The 25,013-nt window shown below is 43.1% G+C and overlaps 1 protein-coding gene and 1 pseudogene across 1 annotated transcript in view; both read right to left on the bottom strand.

Moving 5' to 3' along the window:
* GLG1 (golgi glycoprotein 1) overlaps positions 1-25,013 on the bottom strand; it is a 152,354-nt gene that overhangs the window by 12,065 nt on the left and 115,276 nt on the right. Inside the window, exons 9-21 of the mRNA XM_047793295.1 lie at positions 21,785-21,906; positions 20,248-20,349; positions 18,087-18,240; positions 15,245-15,382; positions 12,672-12,758; positions 10,458-10,520; positions 9,572-9,685; positions 8,433-8,521; positions 7,359-7,476; positions 5,835-5,927; positions 3,575-3,712; positions 1,591-1,714; positions 37-179 (exon numbers count right to left, since the gene is read on the bottom strand). Of these exons, the coding sequence (XP_047649251.1) occupies positions 37-179; positions 1,591-1,714; positions 3,575-3,712; positions 5,835-5,927; positions 7,359-7,476; positions 8,433-8,521; positions 9,572-9,685; positions 10,458-10,520; positions 12,672-12,758; positions 15,245-15,382; positions 18,087-18,240; positions 20,248-20,349; positions 21,785-21,906 (1,485 nt within the window). The remainder of the gene's footprint in view (positions 1-36; positions 180-1,590; positions 1,715-3,574; positions 3,713-5,834; positions 5,928-7,358; positions 7,477-8,432; positions 8,522-9,571; positions 9,686-10,457; positions 10,521-12,671; positions 12,759-15,244; positions 15,383-18,086; positions 18,241-20,247; positions 20,350-21,784; positions 21,907-25,013) is intronic.
* On the bottom strand, positions 24,471-24,581 carry LOC125134841 (uncharacterized; annotated as a pseudogene).

Below are 25,013 nucleotides of genomic sequence, written 5' to 3'. Positions count from 1 at the left end.
TAAGTACACTTCTACGGCAAGCCCAGGTCAGTTTACCTGGTCAGCATATCTCAGTTTGAGGCAAGAGATGACTTGACCTTCTAACTCCGAATCATCCTTGGCCTTAGTCAGGATACCATGGCAGAATTTAGGAATGTCAGCTTTACAGGCTTTCCTCAGCACAGGGTTTAAGCGGTAATCTAGAGGAAAAAGTGGTAAGTATGTGATTAAACATTCTATCTGGATTCACAATGCTTTCAGATCTACCTCCCAAAGGGGGTATACTGTATCAATGACCACTAATCAACCAATGATTTATTTGTTCATTCAATAAATGTTTACTGAACTCTCACTATTCTGTTTCCTTCCTTCTTTCCTTATTATTATTTTTTTTCCTTTTAGGGTCACATCTGTGGCATATGGAAGTTCCTGGGCTATGGGTCAAATTGGAGCTGCAGCTGCTGGCCTACACCACAGTCGCAGCAATACTAGATCTGAGCTGCATCTATGACCTACCCCTCAGCTTGTACCAACACCGTTTCCTTTTTTTTTTTTTTTGCTTTTTAGGGCCACACTCGCAGCATATGGAGGTTCTCAGGCTAGGGGTCATATCAGAGCTGCAGCTGCTGGCCTACACCACAGCCACAGCGATGCAAGATCCAAGCTGCATCTGCAACCTACACCGTAACTCACGACAACACCAGATCCACTGAAGCCATGGATTGAATCCGCATCCTCAAGGATACTAGTCAGGTTCTTAACCCACTGAGCCACAATGGGAACCCCACTGCACTGTTTTAAATGAGTGATATAACGCAGTGAAAGAGAAGCCCAGGAATCCTACTCTGGAGCAGCTCTGCTGGGTCTATTGAGACCAACACCCTAAGTAGTCCTCATAAAAATCAAGACATTAGCAACCTTACCCATAATACATACATACATACATATATATTTTTTGTCTTTTTCTAGGGCCACAGCAGCAGCATATGGAGGTTCCCCGGCTAGGGGTCTAATTGGAGCTGTAGCCACTGGCCAGAGCCACAGCAAACACAGGATTCAAGCCGAGTTTGCAACCTACACCACAGCTCCTGGCAACACCGGATCCTTAACCCACAGAGAGGGGTCAGGGACCGAACCCGCAACCTCATGGTTCCTAGTCGGATTCGTTAACCACTGCGCCACGACGGGAACTCCATAATACGTGTTTTTGAGAAAAGAATATCCAATTCACTCTGCTCATTAAGTTACAGGGTCTCTCAAATTCAGAGATTAAATTCCTCTGTTCTTAGACTGTCCACATAGTCTTCTGTTATATGGATGAGGTTTTATTAAATCTCCAGCCTTTTCAAGGAACTCTAGTCCTAATTCCTTTTGTATGCCCTTCAAAGGCACTTTTCTATGTTTTCAGCCTCCTTTTCCCCATGACTTTTATTCCATTCTTCTGGAGAGTCTTCAAGGAAGGAGTAAGTCATTTCGCTTATGACTTTCAATCTCTTTCCTTAACGTTCATGAACAACAAAGCACCTTTAGTTTAACTAGGCAAGGATATGCCCACCCAATTCCTTGCAAGTTATATCAAATGGGACCAGGAAACGCACGGCAAGAGGTTACCTGTGTTCTGGGTGATCTGGCGCTTGGTTATCATCTGTTTGCATTTGGGATCCATCAATTCACTGTTTTTATTTTGCTTCAAGCACTGCAACATAGTTTTGGAATCTGCTTCTGGACAGAATCTCTGCAAAGAGACAAAATTTTATATAAGCAATTATCCAAATATGGCAATTAGTCAGCCTCCTTAGTGCAGTCGGCAATGGGTCAGTCTCAAAATATGGCAATTAACACCTTATTTACCACTCTTAAATCTTTTGAGGGGTTTATGACAGAAGCAACGTAAAGGTTATCACCGGGGACAGGAGAAACAGCTAAGCCTGAATAAGCACTCAGCTTCGGAGTTCCCATCGTGGTGCAGCGGAAACGAACCCAACTAGTATCCATGAGGAAGGGTTTGAACCCTGGCCTCGCTCAGTAGGTCAGGGATCCGGCATTGCCATGAGCTGTGGTGTAGGTCAAAGATGTGGCTTGGATCCTGAGTTGCTGTGGCTGTGGTATAGGCTGGCAGCTGTAGCTCAGATTTGACCCCTAGCCTAGGAACCTCCAAATGCCATGAGTGCGGGCCTAAAAAACTGGGCGGGGGGGGGGAGGGGGAACCCACCCAGTTTCAAGTTCCCCTTTATCTTTACTCTGTTTCCCATGTTTCTTTCCACCTGTTTCCTCTTTTGCACACGATTGATTCCCTACTTAGATGGCTATGCTACATTTCACAGCATCTCCTGAGCTTAAACATTGCTTAGGCATGAACATAACACTGTACCAGGTGACCATGTGGCCCTCGGGTGCACCTACTCAATTCCAATGGGAAATTGAGGAATTACCCATCACACAACGTGATCCATCTTTTACCTACAGGAGCTATAATTCTACCAAACCCTGGGCCAGCCTCTGTGCACTTTTAAGTGTCCTTGAAGTCAAAGATCCATTTTGGACTAGTAATAACCTCCATCTCTGTCTGGTAATCCAGAGTCTATTAATTAGAGTCTACTGATATCTTAGTAACGGGGATGTGAATTGCTGATGGATTTTTATCAAAGTCATCAAAACCTGACAAAGCTCTGTCAAATCAGAGCCTGACATTTCCACTTTTACAGAGGACTCAACCTTTCGGGCCCAGCTAAAGAGACTTCTAACTTTCACAACTTTTGGAGTTTTACTTGATTGGATGAGATCATTTCATTTTAAAGAGAAGCTAAAATAATGGGTTAGCACTCTAAGTTGAATCTCCGTACATGCGGACAAATCCAGGAACTGACAGCTAGGCTCTCCAGTCAGCCCTGCTGCAAGCAAACAGAACAGAACAGCTTACAGAACAGAAAAGCCTTTGATGGTGGCAGATGGATGATCAGGACATTCAATGGTGGCTTTCTAAGTATACCTACCACCAACCTCTCTCAAAACACATTTAATGGACATCTATTTCCTTGTGCCTCAGGTCAAAGTGAGATCAGTCAGCTCAGCGGTTCTCAAAGTGGAGCTGCGTCAGGACTCTGGGAATTTGTGAAAACAGAACACACCACTCCCAGAGCTTCTTACTCAGAGACAGGGCTAGAGCCTGAAATGTTGTACGTTCCCAGGTGGTGCTGATGCTGCTGGTCTACGGACCAGACTTTGAGAAGAAAGGCCTTCACTCTTCAAAACAAATTGAAAGATTATACGGATTTTTTCTGAAATTGAAAGAAATTGATGTTGTTATTTTGTTTCCTTTCTACGGCTGCATCTTTGGCGTGTGGAAGTTCCCAGGCTAGGGGTCAAAGTAGGCTGCAGCTGCAGGCCCACGCCACAGCCATAACCACACCAGATCCAAGTCACAACTGTAGCTTGTGGCAAGGCCGGAGGATCCTTAACCCACTGATCAAGGCCAGGGATCAAACCCATATCCTCATGGAGACTATGCAGGTTCTTAACCCGCTGAGTCACAATGGGAACTCCTGTTGTTATTTTGACTTATGCTGAGCTCAGTTCTTGGTTTTGGATCCCTTACCTTTATCATCTGCTTGCAGACCCTCATGAGTGTATAGTCTAGTTCTGGGTCCATCATCTCTGTCTCTTGCAGCTTAAAAACTTTCTGGTGGCAACGGGTGCTCAACTGCTTCTTATTTTCTTTCAGACATTCAATGATCTAGGGCATAAGAGTTATGGCCAAGTTAAGGGGTGGATCAGGGATTAATAATAATCCATGTATTCTGAATGAACTACTCAATTCTTAGTGCAGCCCTCATTTCTCTATTCAAGTGCTTTCCATTTCTAATTCCTTTTGCTGGTCAAGACTCCTGTGGAGCATACATCAGGCTCTTGGCATAGACAGTAGGCACAAGCCAGGAAGTTCAGTTCAATTCACCATTGACCACAAGAGAGAAGAGAGCATTAGATGCCACTTGTGAGTCAAACCCAACCCTTACCCTTGAAGACCATGTAGTCTCACAGGGCAGAGTTTTTTAAATACTAACAACTACAGTAAAAACATGAGTGAGTTAACATAAAAGCATAAAGTATAATGGAATAGATTTTAAGTGAGTGAATTAAGTATATCCTAAAATCTCCTCTTCTGTACAAGAAACGTTAGACACATTCCAGAAAAAAAGGAGAAAGAAGGCAATACCAGAAAGAACAATGTTGGAGAATGTCTCAGAACTGAAGTAAGACATGAACTCTGAGGCTCAATGAGCCAAACAGGATAAACAAAAACTATCACCTAATTACATCACACTGAAATGACAGATCATTAAAGATAAAAAAGGAAAACAGATGGGAAGCTGTAGGAGCTAGAGTGGTAGCATGAAATCATGATTCTTCTATGAAATCCTCAAGGCACAATGAAGAATCACCAAATACAGCTGACCCTTGAACAACAAGGGTTTGAAGTGTGCAGGTCAACTTCCAAAATTTTTTCGGTAGTAAAAACTACAGTACTACAGGGTCTATGGTTGGCTGAATCTGCAGACATGGAACTTCAGCTAGGGAGGGCTCGTGTATTTGGACGGCTGACTACCAGTTATACAAACGTTTCCAATTATGTGGGGGTTTGGTGCGCCTCACCCCCACGTTGTTCAAGGATCAAATGCAGCTAGGGACCACTACTACCATAAGCAAGATGATAGATAAAATAAATCAAGGCTTCGAAGCCAAAGGGAAAAGGTGACAGAGCAATCAGATGTATATTTAATATTCTCAAAGCAATATAAAAAGGAAGAGTAAACAAGAATCAAGAACAGAGAGTTATGAGAAGAGCCAAATAGAGATGATAGAAATGAAAAATAAAATCCAATTGGCGGTCTCCCTCAAGAGCAGAATGGCAAGAGCTAAATAATAAATTATGAAGCTGGGATACAGAACGAAGAATTACCTCAATGTAGTACAGAGATAAAGAAATGAAAAGGGTAAAGGAAAAACTGAGAGACATGGGGGACAGATTCAGATGTTCCAAATGTCTAACAGGAGTTCCAGAAAAAAGGAGAAGGAAGGCAATACCAAAAAGAACAATGTTGGAGAATGTCTCAGAACTGAAGTAAGACATGAACTCTGAGGCTCAATGAGCCAAACAGGATAAAGGAAACAAAAACTATCACCTAATTACATCACACTGAAATGACAGATCATTAAAGATAAAGCAAACACTCAAAGGTGGATTAATTACACAGAAATGAGGCCGAGACTGACCTCGGTCTCTGCATCACCAACAGCAGACATAAGAAGACAACGAAGCCATTTTCTCAAAGGCTAAAGCACCATAGCAATGCCCTGAACTAGAAGAGGGAGATGAGTCAACAAAATATAAAAAAAAATAATAAAATAAATGCACTCGCTTGGACTTCATTCCTGACGATTCCAGGTAGGGCCTTGTTCTGTGAATGAAGGGTAAAAAAACCTCCCATGGAGGTTCTTACATGACTTCTAGTTAAGAACTTCTGTGCAATGGGATTATGAGGGACTAAGAAATGTAGGAGGAGTAGAATATTGGGAACACTTTAGAGAGGAGGAGGCATTTGCAAGATCATTAGGAGTTTACTAGGCAGACAAGGTCAGGGAGGACAAGGCAACCTGAAAGAGGGAAGAGAATGAACAGGTGACAAAGAGGAATGAAAGTGAGCAAAAGGAGCCTGTTTGGGAAAAGTAGCCTGGGGGAGCTGGAAGATCAGGCTGGACAGGATGTGATGAGGCCTAGCCCACAGGAGAGAACCAGTTATTTAAAAGTTACCTTCACATTACCTTTACAATTAAACAAAATAAGAACAAAAAGTTACCTGAGCATTGCCATACTGCACAGTGGAACAGTGGTTCTTGATGTCACTTTTGCAGGCTTCATACAGATCTGGTTCCAAACGGATGTCCTCTGTCTGTAGGAGTGCGAACCAGCATGGAAAAGTGACCTTACTCTCAGCTGGAGAGGTCAAACACTCTACATACTTATTTGTTGATTAGATCCTGTCTTTTTTTTTTTTTTTTTTTTTGCTATTTCTTGGGCCGCTCATGCGGCATATGGAGGTTCCCAGGCTAGGGGTTGAATTGGAGCTGTAGCCACCGGCCTACGCCAGAGCCACAGCAACGCGGGATCCGAGCCGCGTCTGCAACCTATACCACAGCTCACGGCAACGTCGGATCGTTAACCCACTGAGCAAGGGCAGGGACCGAACCCGCAACCTCATGGTTCCCAGTCGGATTCGTTAGCCACTGCGCCACGACGGGAACTCCTAGATCCTGTCTTGTCTTAACTTCTACGCTAAGTGGCAGCAGTGTGGTCACTGCAGTAAGAGGACTGAGTTTCAGTTCTGCCACTAACTAGCTACATGGCTTCAGACTTTCTCTGCAAAATGGAAAAGCTACCATCTCCCCTGACCCCTTCACAGGACTACTGTGAGATGAAATAAGATAATGTGACATGGAAACCACTCTGAAAGCTAAAACCATTATATAAATGTAGGATTCTACTTTTATTATTATTATTTTACTGAAAGAGCCAGGTTCAGATCTAGGGACCCTAAGTTTCTGTTATAGAAGGGTGTTTAGACTCGCTCCACTTGAACATAATTATCAGTGAATCACTACCAGAATATATGAAAATCTGGTAATGCTGCTTCTGGGATATTAGTGGTGTCTGGTATCTATTACTACTTTTTGCTTAGGCTGAGGTGAAATAAGTGTGATTCATAATATAAAACATACTAAAACATATTTTTAGTTGTCTTAACATGGCTTGGGCTTAACCTCAAAAGTAAAGTGAGAGGTGTCCTCTTATAGTGCTCACTGTGGCTGGCTTCCCCACATCCACTTGACCTTGATTATGAGAGCTGTTCATGGAGGCAGCACAGATCTCACATTGACACAGCCAACTGAGGGGAAGGATCTTGATGACTCTTGTTTTTATTTTCCTGCTGAAGATGAATACTGGAGCAGGAGGCCCAGCTGCTGCAGGCAGCCACTGTGCAGCCACGAGGGAAACTTGCCTTAATGATGAAGCTGTGCCCAAGGACAGCAGAGTGGAGTGGGAGAGGCCCTGGATCCTCAAGGACATTACTGATGCAGGGATCGCATCACATGCTTAGAGCTGGACGTGCAGGTATGTGTGCTCAAAAAATACTTTTGTCATTTTAAAACAAGGGAAACAAGAAGCTGTCCTATGGTAAAAATTTAGGACGTCATTCCAAGTCTGTTAAAACCATCAATCACACTTCCGGCTGAAATCTAATGACCTGCCCTCGCCCCTCGCCCAACTCTCCAAGCCCTGCCCTGCGGTTTCTGGGACCAGAGGCTGGGCTGCGAGGTGTTACCATCTCCAGCTCCTCCACGCGCAGCTGCTTGCGGCACTTCAGGGACACCCTGTGCTCCTTGACTTCCTGGAGAGTGTCATTGCGCACGGTGGTGCTCAGGCAGATCACCACATCCACCCTGCCGAGGAAAGGAGAGGCCTGAGACTGGCTGGAGCCACATCCGGGCAGACGGCGGAGGCCTGGGCTGGGCCAGGGGCTGCAGCATCCCTCCAGAGCCCATGACCCCCTTTACCAAGTTTTTTCAATGCCTTTCTCGAAACTCTCCCTGCGTTTTCAGAGAGTTAAGAGCAGCAATTTGACTGTACACGTCATAAAAGCTGGGCCACAGCCCAAATACTGATAACATCCCTGGCTGGTGGGGAGGTCAAGGAGGGCACACATGTGCAAGGGCAGTTCAACACTTGTTTGTTAATCACATGCGACCAGAGGGGAATGCTACTCTTAACAATGCACCGTGTCTTTGATACACTATGAAAATCACTCCTGAAAGGCACAGAAACCTAAGCAAAAGAGGGAACGTGGTTTATACGCGGGGAAATGTATTCCAGAATACACTCCTTGGCAAAGAGCAGCATGGAAGAATTTGGGCAGCCATGCTGTAAAAGCTTATCACTCTCCTTAAGACCTACTTCTTAAATGAATAAAGTTTTTGTTTCTTTACAACATCTCCTACTCAGTAAATGCCTCTCCTGCTTCCCTGAGGAGATGACATAATGGAACAATGTCAGGAGGAAGTCAGTTACCCTCTCATTCACTCCGCAACTTGCCCTTCTGAGTACACAAACTGTATCTGTCTCATCAGTTAGACAGCCTGAACCTGGAAAAATTAAAAATGCTTCTTTAGCCCACAGGCTCCCCATATCAGAACTACCATCAGCACGTGTGGCTCTAGGCTGCTATAGGAGGATCTGTCTGCACAGTCCAAGCGTTCAGCCATACCACCAAAGGAGTGGGGAGGAGGCCTGCAGGGCTGGTCCTGCCAGATAGCAGCAGGCCACCTGACATACCTGATACTCACTCAGTAGCTAAGAGGGACTTGAGGGAAGCAGAATGAATCAATTAAAAGTTACATACTTCTTCTTTATGTTGGGGCAAAGTTTCAAAACGTCCTCCTTGCAGGCCATCTTAAACTTGTAAGAAAACCGAAAATCCTTCATCTGTACCTAAAAAACATGATGAGAAAGAAAATCAGAAGCTCTGTGACAAGGTGTCACCAGCAGTGTTCATATACCATTTGCGGCGACTGGCTTTCCAGACCCCCCATGACTCTGTCTCTCTCAGATTTCAGGACCTTCAAATGCCAGGGCTGCATAATAAGATTTCAGAGAAAAAAAAAAACCTTAGGAATTCGTGCTGTGGCTCAGTGGTTAACAAACCCAACTAGTATCCATGAGGATTCGGGTTTGAACCCTGGCCCCGATCAGTGGGTTAAGGATCTGGCGTTGCTGTTAGCTGTGGTGTGGGCCAGCAGCTATAGCTCCAATTCAATTCAGCCCCTAGCCTGAGAACCTCCATATGCTTTGGGTGCAGCCCTAAAACGACAAGAGACAAAAGACAAAAACAAAAAAACCCCAAAACCTGACTAGTACTCCTGAGGATGTGGGTTTGATCCCTGGCCTTGCTTTTAGTAGGTTAAGGATCCCTCGTGGCTGTGGCTGTGGCTGTGGTGTAGGCCAGCAGCTGCAGCTTGATTCCACCCCTAGCCCAAGAATTTCCATGTGCCACAGGTATGGCCCTAAAAAGGGGGAAAAAAAAAAACAAAAAAAAAACAGAGAGAGAGAGAAAGGCTTAGAGTCCAGTATACCAAAATACACTTGGACTGCTGCACTGAACAGATATTTGGAAAAAATGATTGATTGATTGATTTTTTTTTTTTGGTCTTTTTGCTATTTCTTTGGGCCGCTCTCGCGGCATATGGAGGTTCCCAGGCTAGGGGTCCAATCGGAGCTGTAGCTTCCGGCCTACGCCAGAGCCACAACAACGCAGGATCCGAGCCGTGTCTGCAACCTACACCACAGCTCACGGCAACGCCGGATCGTTAACCCACTGAGCAAGGCCAGGGACCGAACCTGCAACCTCATGGTTCCTAGTCGGATTCATTAACCACTGCACCACGACGGGAACTCCCTAATTTTTCACACATGAGGTGCTCTGATGCTTCGAGAAGGGAAGGCAGTCGGTAACCTTTCAGGAAGGATGCAGGTGTTACTGACCAGCTGGAAGTGGGTGACTCCTATGGCACACTTCTCATTCATGTCCTTCTGGTGTTTGTTCTGTATCAAACACTCCATCAGGTCCCCAGAGTCTATCTGGTTATCTGCCACATCCTGCGGAAGCAATGCACATGCACACTTCATCTGCAATCATTAAAGAACAAATCCTGCACCCCAGCCCATGAAAAAATGCAAACGAGCTGATCCTAGTGCCTTTACCAACAAGACACATCACAAATTATGTCAAAATAAGCCTGAGAAAATACGAAGGATAAATGTTCAAGGGAATAAATGTATGCAGCAAGTTGTCTTGCATGAAGCTCCAACCAGAACAGGTACCATGCAGTTCTTTTAATTCCTTTCCTTATGTGATGCTGGCAGCTGGCTCTTGGGATAGTATCTAATGTTGCCTCCTGGCTGTCAGATCCTTATGGTTCCTGCGTGTGATTCACTCCCACAATTTAGGTAGCTCAATAAGGACTAAGTGATAAAGTAACAGCACACCCTCAACACCAGGTACACGCAGACAGTTGGAAGGGGAAGCCACTTTACTGTTAGCAAATCCTGGCTGTATATATGGGAAGCAACTCAGCCCTGCTAAGGGGGCTTTTTCCATCCCCACCCCCCGCCCCATCTTCCTTTGCAAAGGGCATCTCAGCAAGGGCAGCTTATCACCAATCTGGTCACCTATAAGGGGTAAGCAAATAAGGTTTCCCAGGATGGTTTCCCTCGAGGTTACTTCCGTTTGCAACTTTAACTTGTGAAAGCTGGTTATCACTCAGGAGCAATGTGTGCTGCAGACAGAGACGAGTCCAACACATGTGTGGGCCAGAGCCCCAACAAAACTGGTTCTGTTTTTAACTTTTTTCCTCTAGACATTACTTACGTGGCAAAAATTCTGAATTATGGGCTCGCAGGCTCTCATCAGCAAGGCTTCTATTTGAATATCCTGTACAAGATTAAATACATTAATAGTTCTGCATGAGAAAGAGCCAGGGGTGGGGGAAGAGTGGTTTCTTTCTCTGCATCAGTATCATCTGATGGGTAAATTATCCAATATGTACATTTGGAAACTAGTCTAGTGTTTAAGTTCGTCAGCCCCAGCGCAGGCAGAACACCAGTTCTATGCTCCTTTATTATACTTTGGAAGACAGGTTTTCTTTTCTTTTTTTTAATCATGATTTTTATTTTTTCCATTATAGCTGATTTACAGTGTTCTGTCAATTTTCTGCTACACAGCAAGGTGACCCAGTCACTCATACGTGTATACATTCTTATTTCTCACATTATCATGCTCCATCACAAATGACCAGACATAGTTCCCAGTGCCACACAGCAGGATCCCATTGTTTATCCATTCCAAAGGCAGTAGTGTGCATCTATTAACCCCAGTTCCCAGTCCCCCCCGCTTCCCCTCCCTCTTGGCAACCACAACAGAAGGCAGGTTTTCTAGAGACAGAGTCCACTTGTGCTTGAATGAGAAAAGGCAGAATTAAGAACAGTAGGGAGAAAAAAACATTTAAAAATGACATTAGAGTATGTAAAGCTTTTGGCGGTTTTCCCAAAAGCGAAGCAGTTCAAAAAGAAAACAGGAGTAAGTGACATCTATCATCCTGTCCTTAAACCAGATGACAAACCGCTGCCTCTTGGGAACATACACTAAATGCCTTCAAGCAGAGTAACTGCTGCGAAGCACTGGCTGCTGAAAATAACATCTTCCTTTAAACAGTAACGCACCCCAGAATGTCCTCATTAGCCCACAAGGACAACAAGAAAGAGAGGAGATGACAGACGATAATAGAAGACAACACATTCTTGAAAAGCAGAAGAAAAAAAAGACCCTGAGAAGTGTAATTTTATATATTGCTCGTTTTGGCAACTTAAACAGTTCTAAAAGGCTTATGATTTAAAAAAAAAAAGCAATCCTGTTCCCCTGATTTCTGACTCTACAACTCAATTTCGACATTTTTAACTGCCTCCCCAAAAATCTATTTTGAAATGATATGTGTATGCTTATGAGGCTTTTTAATCTCATTTTTTGTATTTTAGTGGATTTGATGGAAAAACACATATGTTCAATCCACCCTGTTTAACTGCAGGTCCCAGGCTTTTATTTTACTTCTGTGAACACTCAAACATTACCAAACAACACAAATGAAAGAGCCAGGATGACAGAATAAGAATGCCTGGACTATTCTTGAATGTGATTAAGAGACTTGAAGTATGGCTGCTGTCTTTTCTCAAAGGGGGAAAAAGACTGGTCCTGTTACTGTGATAATTCTAGCTTATGAAGAAAACCGAAGGGCTACACGTTTTGCTGGCGAAATGAGGAAAGGAGTTCAGGCAGTATCACAATACTCTTTTTTGTGTGTGTTTGCCATATTTTTTTATTTGACAAAATTTTCCTGGTAATTTATATTTAGGAAGTTTGTAAACAAACAAAATATTATATATAAGGAAAATGTTAAAAATACCTGGCCAGATAGAATCATTGATTACTGTTGAACATTAGTTATTTATCTAACCAAAGTAACAAAGGATTTTAAAAGCCAATACAAATTAAAGGCAAAGAGATTCATATAATCTGTTATTAAAAGCATTATTTGGAGTTCCTGTCGTGGCACAGTGGTTAACGAATCCGACTAGGAACGATGAGGTTGCGGGTTCGGTCCCTGGCCTTGCTCAGTGGGTTAAGGATCCGGTGTTGCCGTGAGCTGTGGTGTAGGTTGCAGACGCAGCTTGGATCCTGTGTTGCTGTGGCTCTGGCGTAGGCCGGTGGCTACAGCTCTGATTAGACCCCTAGCCTGGGAACCTCCATATGCCGAGGGAGCGGCCCAATAAATGGCAAAAAAGAAGACCAAAAAAAAAGAAGCATTATTTTACGAAAACCTCTTTTTTTTTTTTTTAACAGAGACCAAATTCGAACTCAAGTTTTGCATTAGTTTACTTTTAAAATTAGTTTACTGAAATACAACCCTCTTCTTTATAGAGCACACACGGAATCTGACAAGGTTTCTTCTGTTCTGCTGAGAATCTGCACTCTCAAGAGTCTAGAAACAGCAGAACCAAGAAAAGAAAGGCTACTGACAGGGCCGCTCACCTCGGATTCCAGCTCGGTGAGGTTGCCGACTATGTCTCTGCACTCTACAGCCAAGTCGTCCAGATGATCCTGGAGGCACTCAAGCTCCTGCAATACAAAGGCGATTCCTCAGCATTTGTCAATTCTATAAATGATCAGGGGAAGCTGAGATACCAGGGTCTCCTTCCTCTTCAGTGGTTCTCCTTTTCTTTTCTTTTTCTTTTTTTTTTGTCTTTTTGTTGTTGTTGTTGTTATTGTTGCTATTTCTTGGGCCACTCTTGCGGCATATGGAGGTTCCCAGGCTAAGGATCGAATCGGAGCTGTAGCCACCGGCCTATGCCAGAGCCACAGCAACGCGGGATCCGAGCCGCGTCTGCAACCTACACCACAGCTCACAGCAACGCCGGATCGTTAACCCACTGAGCAAGGGCAGGGACCGAACCTGCAACCTCATGGTTCCTAGTCGGATTCGTTAACCACTGCGCCACGACGGGAACTCCTCCTTTTCTTTTCTTTTTAAAATGACTTCACTGAACAGAATGCTAAAGCTTTATTTGATTCCCCAAACTAGATTTCTTGAAAAGATAATTATTTGATGTAATAGGGTGGTTAGGAGGGTCACGGGGGTACAACAGCCATGTAAATCCTCCAGAAGGTCAAATTGATAAGTCCAACAAGAATCAATGTTCAGGTACCCTCAGAGTCTAAAAATCTTATCAGTCCTTTACTCCATTCTGCTAACACCCTGCTAATCCGCATTTCGATAATGATCACTGGATTAAAAAAATTCACAATAAAAGACAGCATATTTTAAGACTATTCATGGGCAAAGTAGGTTGGGACCCAGGACCTAAAACACAGGAGCAGAGCTGAGAGCTCCTGCAAATCAAATCGGGGATTTCAGGCCTAGCCCACACAAAAGGATCCTCTGAGGGAAACTGCATAACAAGTAAGCACACTAGGGTATGAGTATCTAAAAGCAACCTTGCCTGGGCTTCGGAAACTGAGCAGGAGTTACCTGCAACATCAATTACTATTGCTTTTAGAGAGTTACAGGATTGTGTTTTGTTTTGCTTTGTTTTTTAATTTTTGGCAGCCCCACGGCCTAGAGAGTGCCTGGGCCAGGGATTGAACCCACATTCCAACACTGATGCGCCACAGTGGTAACTCCTAGAGTTTGAGGTTTTAAGTTTTACATTAGCTGACTTTCCCAAAGCACATAAACAGTTATTTCTCAGCAAAGGGCTCTGTTAATGGATCAAGTTTAACTTACTGACTGTTCTGCAAGAATCTCTCTGTTTGGGAATTAGAATGGGAAGGGAGGGGAAGGATTGTAGGAATTATAGAAAGGCGAGAAAGGGAGCTGGGAGGGGGACTCCTAAAGGAAAACGCATAAAATTTGGGGGAGTAGATAAGCTGAACTATAGGCATTTTCTATAAATAAACTTGTCAGAACTGCAGTAGGCCCAGGAAAGAGACTCCTGAAAATGATATTCCCAGGCCTAAAAGATCTGAGTAAGCAGTCATGTTGCTTTTTAAAAATGTCCAATTCCTGTATAGGTGACTTTTTATTAGTTTAATCCCAGAGGGTGTTTCGGAGTGGTGCAAAGGGAACTGCAAAACCTGAATTCATGCCTCATTCTCGTATTAATGGGGCTTTAAACAAGTAGCTATTCCTCACTGGTTGGCTCCCCTACCTTAAGAAAGAAGTCAAGCTACCTTCCCATTTAATTTGCTTGAATGCAGTAACATACTTTTTTTTTTTTTTTTTAACTAGGCATAAAATCCCAGGGAGCCATTCATAGCATGCACATAATTCCGGGGCTGCTCCTTCTCGGCACTTTCCTATAAGGAGAGGTTATAATATAATGGAACAAACGCCTGCCTAGGATCAGACCTGAGGTCTGAGTATGAAAGTCAATACACTTCACGTCTCTGAGCCTCAACTATATCAACTATTAAACGGGAAAAATAATTGGATTGCTCCATCTCTTGCAGGGTGGTTGTAGGGCAAGCACACTATGTGTGCATGTCAGTATTTACATATCTCTGTATATATTTATGCCCTGCATTCCCGCAAAAGGACTTAATGTGGTTTATAAAATTGAGAAAAAGGCAAGATAAAATAAAAAACGAGGGAAAAAGAGAAAAGGCAAATATGTTAAGGAAAATGGGATGAAGCCAGTAGTAAGTTAGTACACAAAATGCCTACCAGAAAATCTTACACACTTGCTAGAGGCAGGCCATACCTTTGGCTCAAGGCTTTTTAACTAGCTGTGTTAAAAAAATCAGTCTCTCTGGGTCTTAGTTTTCTGGCTTGAAGCTCTTTAAGAAGCAACACAAAGAGGGAAAACAATCGATTACAAAATCTGGTAACCAAAACATAAAAACAAACTAACCGCTTAGGAAAAGTATAATTATAGAGACCAAAGAACATTTTCCTCAGGATTTTTATAGAGAGAACAGTGAATAATATAACAAACCGTGTCTGTGAGGTTGATGGAGACGGATTTTACGGCGTGTGTACTCCACAGAAAGTGTTACTCATGAACATTATTGTTACTGGACAAGAAATAGGCAGCTTTATCACCTACCTGCCCAGTCTCTGTTTTTTCGCTGCACCATTTCCCCAGATCAATCAGGCACTTATCCTGAAGGGCAGGATCCAGCTTCACATCCATGGCTCGCTGATGTAGAATCCTCTGGACCTCAGCTCGGCACTCCCGTGAGAGCTATGTGAGAAAATAAGCAAAATGCATCAAAGATACCAAAGAAACAAAAAGACACTAGATAAAGCAAATCTATTGCCAGGAAACTAACAAATATCTTTATAGTTTTTTTTTTTTTTTGTCTTTTTAGAGCCACACGTGTGGCATATGGAGGTTCCGAGGCTAGGGGTCTAATCAGATCCTTTAACCCACTGCATCGGGCCAGGAATTGAACCTGTGCCTCCAAAGCAACCCAATCCGCTGCAGTTGGATTTCTAAACCACTGTACCACAGGGAAACTCCATATCCTTCAATTAAAAAGTGAACTGGGGAGTTCCCGTCATGGCTTAGTGGTAACGAACCTGACTAGCATCCATGAGGATGCAGGTTTGATTCCAGGCCTCACCCCACTGTTTAAGAATCCAGTACTGCCTTGGGGTGTGATGTAGGTCACAGATGCAGCTCAGATCTGGTGCTGCTGTGGCTGTGGCCGGCAGCTACAGCTCTCTAGTCTGGGAACCTCCATATGCCGTGGGTGTGGCCCTAAAAAGACAAAAAGACTAAAAAAAGAATAAATACTTGGGTAAGAAGAAATGAGTTCAGATTTACCCAAACTCAGAACAAGCAGGTGACAAGTTACTACAGGTCAGAACCAGACTCTTTCTAGGTAAGTTGGTAATTGGCAGGTGAAACAGATGAAAACTAGTATTTTTGGAAAAGTTGTGAGCAAGACGTCACTGACAGGTACAGTCAGTCTCTCCTCCTAAAAGAGCCAATGCATCTGGGGCAGGGCAGGGGGGATGTTGAGGAGGTCTTGGAGGGGTTTAGAAAGTAACCGCTAATGGACATGGAGTTTTCCTTCTGGAGACACGGAAATATTTTGGAAATAGAGGTGGTAGCTGCACAACTCTGCCAATATACTAAATGCTACTGAATTTTTCATTCTAGAATGACTAAATTTATGTTATGTAAATTTCACTTCACTTTTTTTTTTCTTTTTAGGGTCACACTTGCGGCATATGGAAATTCCTGGGCTAGGGGTCAAATTGGAGCTGCAGCTACGAGCCCACACCAGAGCCACAGCAGCGCCAGATCTAAGCCACATCTGGGGTCTACACTGTAGTTTGCTGCAATGCCAGATCCTTAACCTATTGAGTGAGGCCAGGGATCAAACCCACATCCCCAGAGAGACTAGTTGGGTTCTTAACCTGCTAAGCCACAATGGGAACAACTCATCTCAATTTTTAAAAGAAGCAGATTTTTTAAGAGGACAGCATACCAGACTCCAACCTTTTCTTTATTTACAGGCCAAGGAACCTCTTACTACAGTGACTACCAAGATACCAGGTTTTAGGAGCTTCTGGGATTAACGACAGGCTCATTACATGAAGAAAAAAGTAACAATAAATGCCCATATTTTCCTACAAAGCAATATAAAGGCTGAGTTAAGACGGAAGTAACTACAGCATGACTTTTTTTTTTGCTATTTAGGGTCGCAGCCGCGGCACATGGAGGTTCCTAGGCTACAGGTCCAATCAGAGCTGTTGCTGCCAGCCTATGCCAGAGTCGCAGCAATGCCAGATCAGAGCCGTGTCTGCAACCTACACTACAGCTGACAGCAACGCTGGATCCTTAGTTCACTGAGCAAGGCCAGGGATTGAACCTGCAACCTCATGGTTCCTAGTCAGATTCGTTTCTGCTGTGCCATAACGGGAAACTCCTACAATAGACATTTCTTTCTGTTTGAGTCTCCTCATTCTGAATTGTAAAGAGACTTTTGCATTAAGCTCAGAGGGGTATTTGTAAACATGCATGTGAAATAATACCATCTCTATATTTTGTAATAAATGCAGGGCTGAAATGCAGTAGAGTGTCTCAGAAGGCTTAAAAAGGCCACTCTAGACAGCAAGCAGCATGCCAGGGTGGCACCAGAAGGCTGCAAATACTGCCAGAAAGCCAAGCATACACAAACATCCCGACAAGAGGAAGCACTCAGGCAGACAAATACCAAGAGCCTTGGGTGTGGAGGTTTCAGCTCCAATCAGTGTACTGTCGGAGAGGCCTCATCAATACAGGCATTATGGGTTCTGCTGCCAAGGGCAGAAGCATAAAGGCCATTTACATCCTAGCTAAGAGCTTCTAATGGATCTTTAAAGCTACATAAAGTTAAGGTAGAAGAATCTGTGTACTTGTGATTCAGATTTTGACAATTTAAAGAAAAACTGGCAATGTCCTGACTCACTTTGTTAAAACATAAAATCAGGAAGGGTTCCCATCTTGGTGTAGTGGAAACAAATCTGACTAGGAACCATGAGGTTGCGGGTTCAGTCCTGGCTTTGCTCAGTGGGTTAAGGACCTGGCATGGCCGTGAGCTGTGGTGTAGGCTGCAGATGCAGCTCAGATGTGGTGCTGCTGTGGCTCTGGGGTAGGCTGGCAGCTGCAGCTCTGATTAGACCCCTAGCCCGGAACCTCCATATGCCGCTGGTGTGGCCCTAAAAGGACAAAAGACAACCCCCCCCCAAAAAAAAACCCCTAAAATCAGATAGAAAGAAGCTTCAGGACAACTCCACGTACACTCAGTGAATGAAGTGGTTTCTAGTAGTGCAGCAACCCCCTCCCCACCAGATACACCAACAAAGCTTTCCTAGGATGATGGAAATCACAATTTGCAGCAAATTAATTAAACACAGGACAACAGGAAGGAATGAAGTTAATACTGAGTGCATACCCTCCTGCCCTGTTCCTCGGTGCGGTAGGCATGTCTGTATAAGCAAGAGAACACAGCTCCAGGAGGCATAAGTTCACTGGTTTCATTCCAGCCGTGGGTGTGGCAAAGGCGAGACGCATCTCCCTGGCATTTGCGGTATAAGACAGGATCCAGCCTATAGGGTTAGAATTAAAAGATAACCACTCTTATTATAGCTTGCCTCCCAACACATGCTAAGGGTTTCTGCAAGGTGCTGGTGTAGCCAGTGACCATCCCTGTAGAGTTACGGAGATAGCAGGTAACAAGCAGAAGTATGGTTCTGAATTTTGTTCTGTGTGAACACACGGTGGTCTATCTGTACAAGTCTATTATACTTTAAAACAAAAGATTTAAGTTCTAGATTTAAGTCAAAGATTGTATCTTGGCTGTATAAGGCACACGACACTACGAGACTTGAACACACCCTGGCTGAAATGAGACAACAAAGGTCAGAGCTATCACCAGGCACTTTGCAACGTCTGCCCAACACTTTTTCTAAGTGTGACTACAATTCAATCCTGCCTGATATACTAGATTCAATACGATCAGGAAAGGACAAGATAAACAGACTTTCTTACTCTGTTTCTTTCTTTTTTTTTTCTTCTCACTTCTAATGATTTTTATTTTTTCTGTTATAGTTGGTTTACAGGGTTCTGTCAATTTCTACATACAGCAAAGTGACCCAGTCACACACATACATACTTTCTTTTTCTCACATTATCCCCCATCACGTTCCATCAAAAGTGACTAGATATAGTTCCCTGTGCTACACAGCAGGATCTCATTGCTTACTCACTCCAAATGCAAGGTTTGCATCTATTAACCCCAGACTCCCAGTCAAATTCCTTTCTAGTAATACTGTTCCTGTTCTTTTTCCCACACAAGTTAAGGCAGTTATACATTTAGTTTACCTGGACCTGCTTATCAATTAAAAACACCTCCTGATGTTTGGCTTTGACCCTGGAGACAGTGGATTAGGCAATGAGTCTGTTGCATCTCCAAATTAGACCAATAGATACTTAATTCTGTCCACGTTATTATATCAACTTTGGGGGAGGACTATTTAATGGGAGGAAAAAAGGCTAATATTTAATAAGGAGATTTAAAGACTGTGAGGCATCTTTGTTTGGCTGTGTCTGCAGCATGTGGAAGTCCCTGGGCCAGGGAGCTAATCTGTGCCACAGCAGTGACAACGCCAGATCCTAAACCACTAGGCTACCACGGAACTCCAAGCATCTTTTGATCATGGGTGAAGGAATTACAGAAGAGGAAGAAACATGATTTTTTAAGGCAGTTAATTCCGTGAACTCTTTGTTATTATGGTTTACACAGTCTGAGTAAGCACAGGGAAACGCCCACCCAGGTTTCTGAAGTCCTTTCCAGAACTAATTTGAGGGAACAGAATTAGAAACATATTGAATCTTCAAGTAATCTCTTTCCAGTGCAGTACATGGTAAAATATATATTAAGCACCAGAAAAACTAATGATCAAAGTACAGCGGCTTAAAACAACTGAATCAGGAAGTAGCTGAACTTGGAAAGCAGGAGGAGAAGCCTGGTCCGGAGGTGGGGAGGGAGAACGAGACCCGGAAAGACGGTGGGGGCGCAGCCCACAAACGACAGTTACTCTGACCCTAATAGAGATGCTTCTCTTTCATCTACTCCCTCTCTTTTTTCTGGCTAATGGGATGAGAAGAGAACCAAGTTGTCACTTATTGAGAAGTGCCTCTTAAGACAGAATAAATTCAGTAACTTTGAAGAGTTAAAGAAATAAAGCAAATTCCCATACCCAGGACAAGTCCATAAAAATAAAATGCACAACTATCTTCTTAGAGACGTAAGTGTGGATGCTTCTGCTGCCCCACAAGTGCCCAAGTTCTTTCTAGAACGATGTCTGTGGTATCAGAACCTATTTCAATGTAAGAGTTAACAGGGACACTTAGGGACAGATCTGCAGGGCTTGTCGCTGCTCTTTGATACTGTTTTGAAAGCAAGAAAGGCTTGTCTGGAGATCAGAGGGTCAGCTATCCAAGAACTTAACAAAAACACATTCCTACTGATTATTTTTTAAAAATACAAGGGATCGTGACTACACAGGAGAACAGGCTGAGGCTTATACTCATGATGGCTTCAAAATACTCACTTCCAATCTCGGGAGATGAAATACTGCAGTTCCAGGAGTCGGTGTTCACAATCTTCTACCATTTTCTCTGTGTATAAATGTTCCATCAGGCACGAGAGGATCCTGGGCATAAAACGGGTGAAATTGTAATGAGAGACAACAGGTTCCTAACTCTCACTCCAGTATTTCCTTGGTCTGCAGAAAAAAGCCATTTAGCTCTTTTCCTAGAGCAATCAGAGATGTACTTTCCTTAAGAATCACTCAAATTAACTCAGCCTAACAGTCACTATGCTTTCTATCAACTTCAGAGCCACGTAGCACTTAGAATTCAACTTGCACAAGATCTGGGTGCAGCTGCTTTATATTTAGCTGTTTATTATGAAAAATCTCCAGCACACACAAAAGTAGAAAATCATATAATATCTATTTTCCCACTAGCTTTATCAATCTATGGCCAAGCTTGTTTTAACTCTCTACCCACCCTCCGCCCCCGTCCCACCTTGCTGATATTGCGAAGCAAATCTCAGATATCCCATAATTTTGTTTGCAAATACTTTAGCATGTTTCTCTATTATATGAAAACATAATACCATCATCCACCAATAACTTAAAAACCCTCCATTTCATGCAATATCCTGTAAGCTTTCATTTTTTTCCAATTATCTCATGTCTTTTTACATGTTTGTTCAAATCAAGGACTAGAAAGGGCCCACAGTTGGCATTTAATTGATGGTGCCTTAAATCTATTTAATCTGCACAAGTTCCTTCCTTCCCCCCTGCTCCCTTTACAGCTGATGCAGTTATTTTTACATTAGTAAATATGCTTGCTCAGTCGTAAGTGTTTGTCTACCTCCTCCAACCTCACAGAGCTTTAAGAGCTCTTAAGGATGACGACCTTTTCTGAACCCCTTCCAGAGCATGAACAGCTGGAATGAACACATAGCAGAAGGATGAGAAACATGGGCTGCATTTGTTTTATGCAGTTGGGTACTGCCGGCTGCAGGCGATAAGAGGTTTCTGCGGAATGAGAAACCTGTTCTTACTCGCAACCTGGTTTTAAGAACTGTTTGCGCCTCCTATGGAATAAAACCAATACATGAGACTCAATGCTTTATTACAGCATTTTACAGCTTTCCTAGATCTGGGGTGTAACTTCAGAGTTCATTTTGTCTATGATCACCCTCTCCAACTACCACACTTTGTATTTTATTTCAATGATAATCAATTCCTCTCTAATAATTATCAAGTAGCCAATGTATGTACATCAATATACCATTAGGTGGGCTTATTCAGTGACCTGACGTCTAGGACTGAATATGCTCACTGTCAACAAACATCACCGCATTGCTGGTCTAGGTTCTACATCACAGGTGAGGCAGGCAGAGCCCAAGTCTCAAAACCCATACAAGTTTTACCAAGAGCTGGTAGGTGTTCCTGCTTAACAAAATTTCAGTTAAGTTGTTAAACTATCCAGAAGTCATCTGGGGATATGTTCCCGGTGCTACGTTGCCAAATATCACACAGTATGTGGATAAACACCGCAAACAAGATAACCTACATTGGGTCTCCAGATCTTATGTGTTTGCAGGCTGTCTGTATCACAGATTCACAAGCTTCATTCAAAGCTCTATCAATGCGATAATCTGCACCAGGGTCAGTCTCCTGGATCAGTGTTTGAAGCTGGATTTAAAAAAAATAAGGAAGAAAAGTCACTTAAACATCAGGGAAGAGCAGTGTCATCTCTTCAATCAGATCTCATTCTAGGATATCACAATGTGCTCTTTTTTTTTTTTCTTCTTCCCCTTTTTTGGCTGTGCCTGAGGCATATGGTAGGTCCTGGGCCAGGGATGGAATGTGAGCTGCAGCTGTGACCTATGCCATGGCTGTAGCAATGCCAGATCCTTAACCTGCTGTGCCACAGTAGGAACTCTCTCACAATGTACTCTTTTTTTTTTTTTGTCTTTTTGCTATTTCTTGGGCCGCTCCCGCGGCACATGGAGGTTCCTAGGCTAGGGGTCCAATCGGAGCTGTAGCCACCAGCCTACACCAGAGCCACAGCAACGCAGGATCCGAGCCGCGTCTGCAACCTACAACCACAGCTCACGGCAACGCCAGATCTTTAACCCACTGAGCAAGGCCAGGGACCGAACCTGCAACCTCATGGTTCCTGGTCGGATTCGTTAACCACTGCGCCACGACGGGAACTCCACAATGTACTCTTAATAAGGTACTACAACTGTCACTGGCCAAGCTCAATATAGTTCTTGTCAAATATTTTTCAACTGGTTCCTCTACTTTGATTGCAAGCTTTTCCTGTTTAACTCATTTAGGGATAGCCTGCCTATTGTCTGAACCATCCGTGGGTATTTGTAAAACAAAAGGTCTTTGCAATATAAAAGCTGCCTCTTTCCTCACATCTATTAATCACATGACTAAATCTGACACTCGGTGCCAAGCCAGAGTTGAGTGATGAAGAAGAGTCAAGAGAAGATATTCCCAGTTAAAGATCTAATTTGGTCTTAAGAATCTAGAACTTGGAGTTCCCTGGTGGCCTAGTGGGTTAAGAATCTTGTGTTATCATTGCTGTGACCTGCATCACTGTTGCGGCATGGGTTTGATCCCTGGCCCAGGAATTTCTGCATGCCACAGGTGCCCCTAAAAAAGGTATCTAGAATTTGAATTCTGCTTACAAAGATACTGGCATAAAACAAACATATTTCTGCTTTTATTAAAAACAGACTGGGATTTTAGTTGCAAGAAATATCAATGACAAAAAACAAGAATACAGTTTTCTAATTTGTTATTTTTCCTGTATTATCTTTTATATAACCAAGACATAAACCAGAGCTTGTTTATTACAATTTATAGAAAAATATTTGTCATTATGCAGTTGAAAATGAGGATATATTCTTCAAATTTACTTTTGCTTGGTCCACCATCTGTCATGGAATAAAGTGAAAGCATGAGAAGATGTGCCTCAGATTCTTTTTTCCTGTTTTTGAGGAGAGAGCAGTTGGGACACAGTAGAAAAAGCTCTAACTGAAGGCTGAGAAAACCTGAGTTCTGTTAACAGATCTGGCTCTGCCAGATATTCGCTCTGAGAACAAGGGCAAGGTGATTAACTTCGAAGTTCCGGTTTCTTTAACTGCAGAGGACGAGTGTACAGCAGGGTACATAAGCTGCAGAGCACGTGACAGAGGCCAACGATCGTCATTGCCGCAGATGGGCGGCAGACGGTGTTTTGGGGTAGGGGTCTTAAATAAGACAAAGCAAACTTAAAAGCTACAATCCTTTTGGTTGGGGTTCCTTCTTTTTTCCAAGTGAAAGAACTGGAGCCCTTTTTGTGTCATGGATTTAGCCTCTGTTGGTGCCTTCTCTGATCCTCACACATCTGAGCAACAATCCTATAGGGGCTCACATGAAAGCACTGATCCCACCACATATTTGATTAGAGAACAAAGGTAAAAAAAGAAATGAAGAAAGAAAGCCCTAACTTCGTCTCTCCTAAAAGAAGTCAACAACCAAGATGAGAGAAGTATGAAAGATTTCCGATATCCTGGGATGGAAGTGATTTACACCTTGGTGGCAAGGTGGAGAAGCTACAAAAACCCAGAGGTTAGTTAGCAAGAAGATTACTACTCCTGTCAAATGACAACCAACTTTAGTCAGGACATCTGCTGACAATGACAAAAATATTTACATCTTTTTCGGAGGGATATTATAAGCATCATGAGAGTCTAAAAGTTTCTCCAAGAAGTGTATCAGTTAAATAGCCAGGACTGACAGGCAAACTTTGAGAATTCTCCAGGCAGGCACCAAATTGCAGATTCTAAAAGGAGACAATGAATGCCCTTTAGACTCTCTAGGAAGCTAACGGCTCGAGGGATCACTGCCACTCTGGAATCCAGTGCTAGCAGCATGGGACATAAACACTAAGAATGTGAACTGTTAACATGATTATACATCTATTCTGCCCCTGACTGCTTAGGAAAACCTGAGAAAATGCTTCCAAGAAATGATTAGTCTAAAGATTAGACTGGGCAGTTCCCCTTGGCCCAGGAGAGACTGGGCCCAGATCTGTTCCACTGCAACTGAAAAGAATTTAAATTCATGATCTCAGTGTATTTGGAAGAGTATATATTCATAATTAATAATAGTGTATAATACAATAATTATTCTTATGCTTCACAGTTTACTATTTGATGAAAAATCACTAAATTGAAACACCAGCAAGCAGAGAATACAGAAAATTAATGGTCAACCACAGACAAGCATGGAAATCTACCATATCAAGAAAGAAAATTTTGAAGAAATAACTATTTCACTTGATCTTAGCCAAAAGGCCGAGAAGCGATGAAGAAATAACTATTTCAAAACATTCCTCCATTTGACTGAGGATGGATAATGAAGTAGGAGACTAGGGAAAATTTTCTTCCTTTGGATCATCTACTCCTTCAGTTTTTGTGAGCAAAGGCTAAAGACCAAGGGTTCATAAAAAGCAAAATGAGGAATTCCCTAGTGGTGTAGTGGTTAAGGATCTGGCATTGTCACCGCAGTGGCTCGGGGGGTCCAAGCCGTGGGCCGGGAACATGTGCATTTCCCAGGTATGGCAAAAAAGAAAAAAAGAAAAAAAAAAAAGAAGAAGTGTTTGTTGTCTAATTGGCTAAACCTAATGTGGGCAAAACCACTTATTTCACCTTCTGAGGCTAGCTTCTAGGTTTAGGTTTAGGAGCACTGTTCTTCGGACAGAAAGGATGAGACGGGTGGGACTTATTTTTTCTCGAGTT

Source organism: Phacochoerus africanus, chromosome 8, assembly GCF_016906955.1.
Source record: "Phacochoerus africanus isolate WHEZ1 chromosome 8, ROS_Pafr_v1, whole genome shotgun sequence".
NCBI lineage: Eukaryota > Metazoa > Chordata > Mammalia > Artiodactyla > Suidae > Phacochoerus > Phacochoerus africanus.
This window is presented reverse-complemented; position numbering and strand designations above follow the sequence as displayed.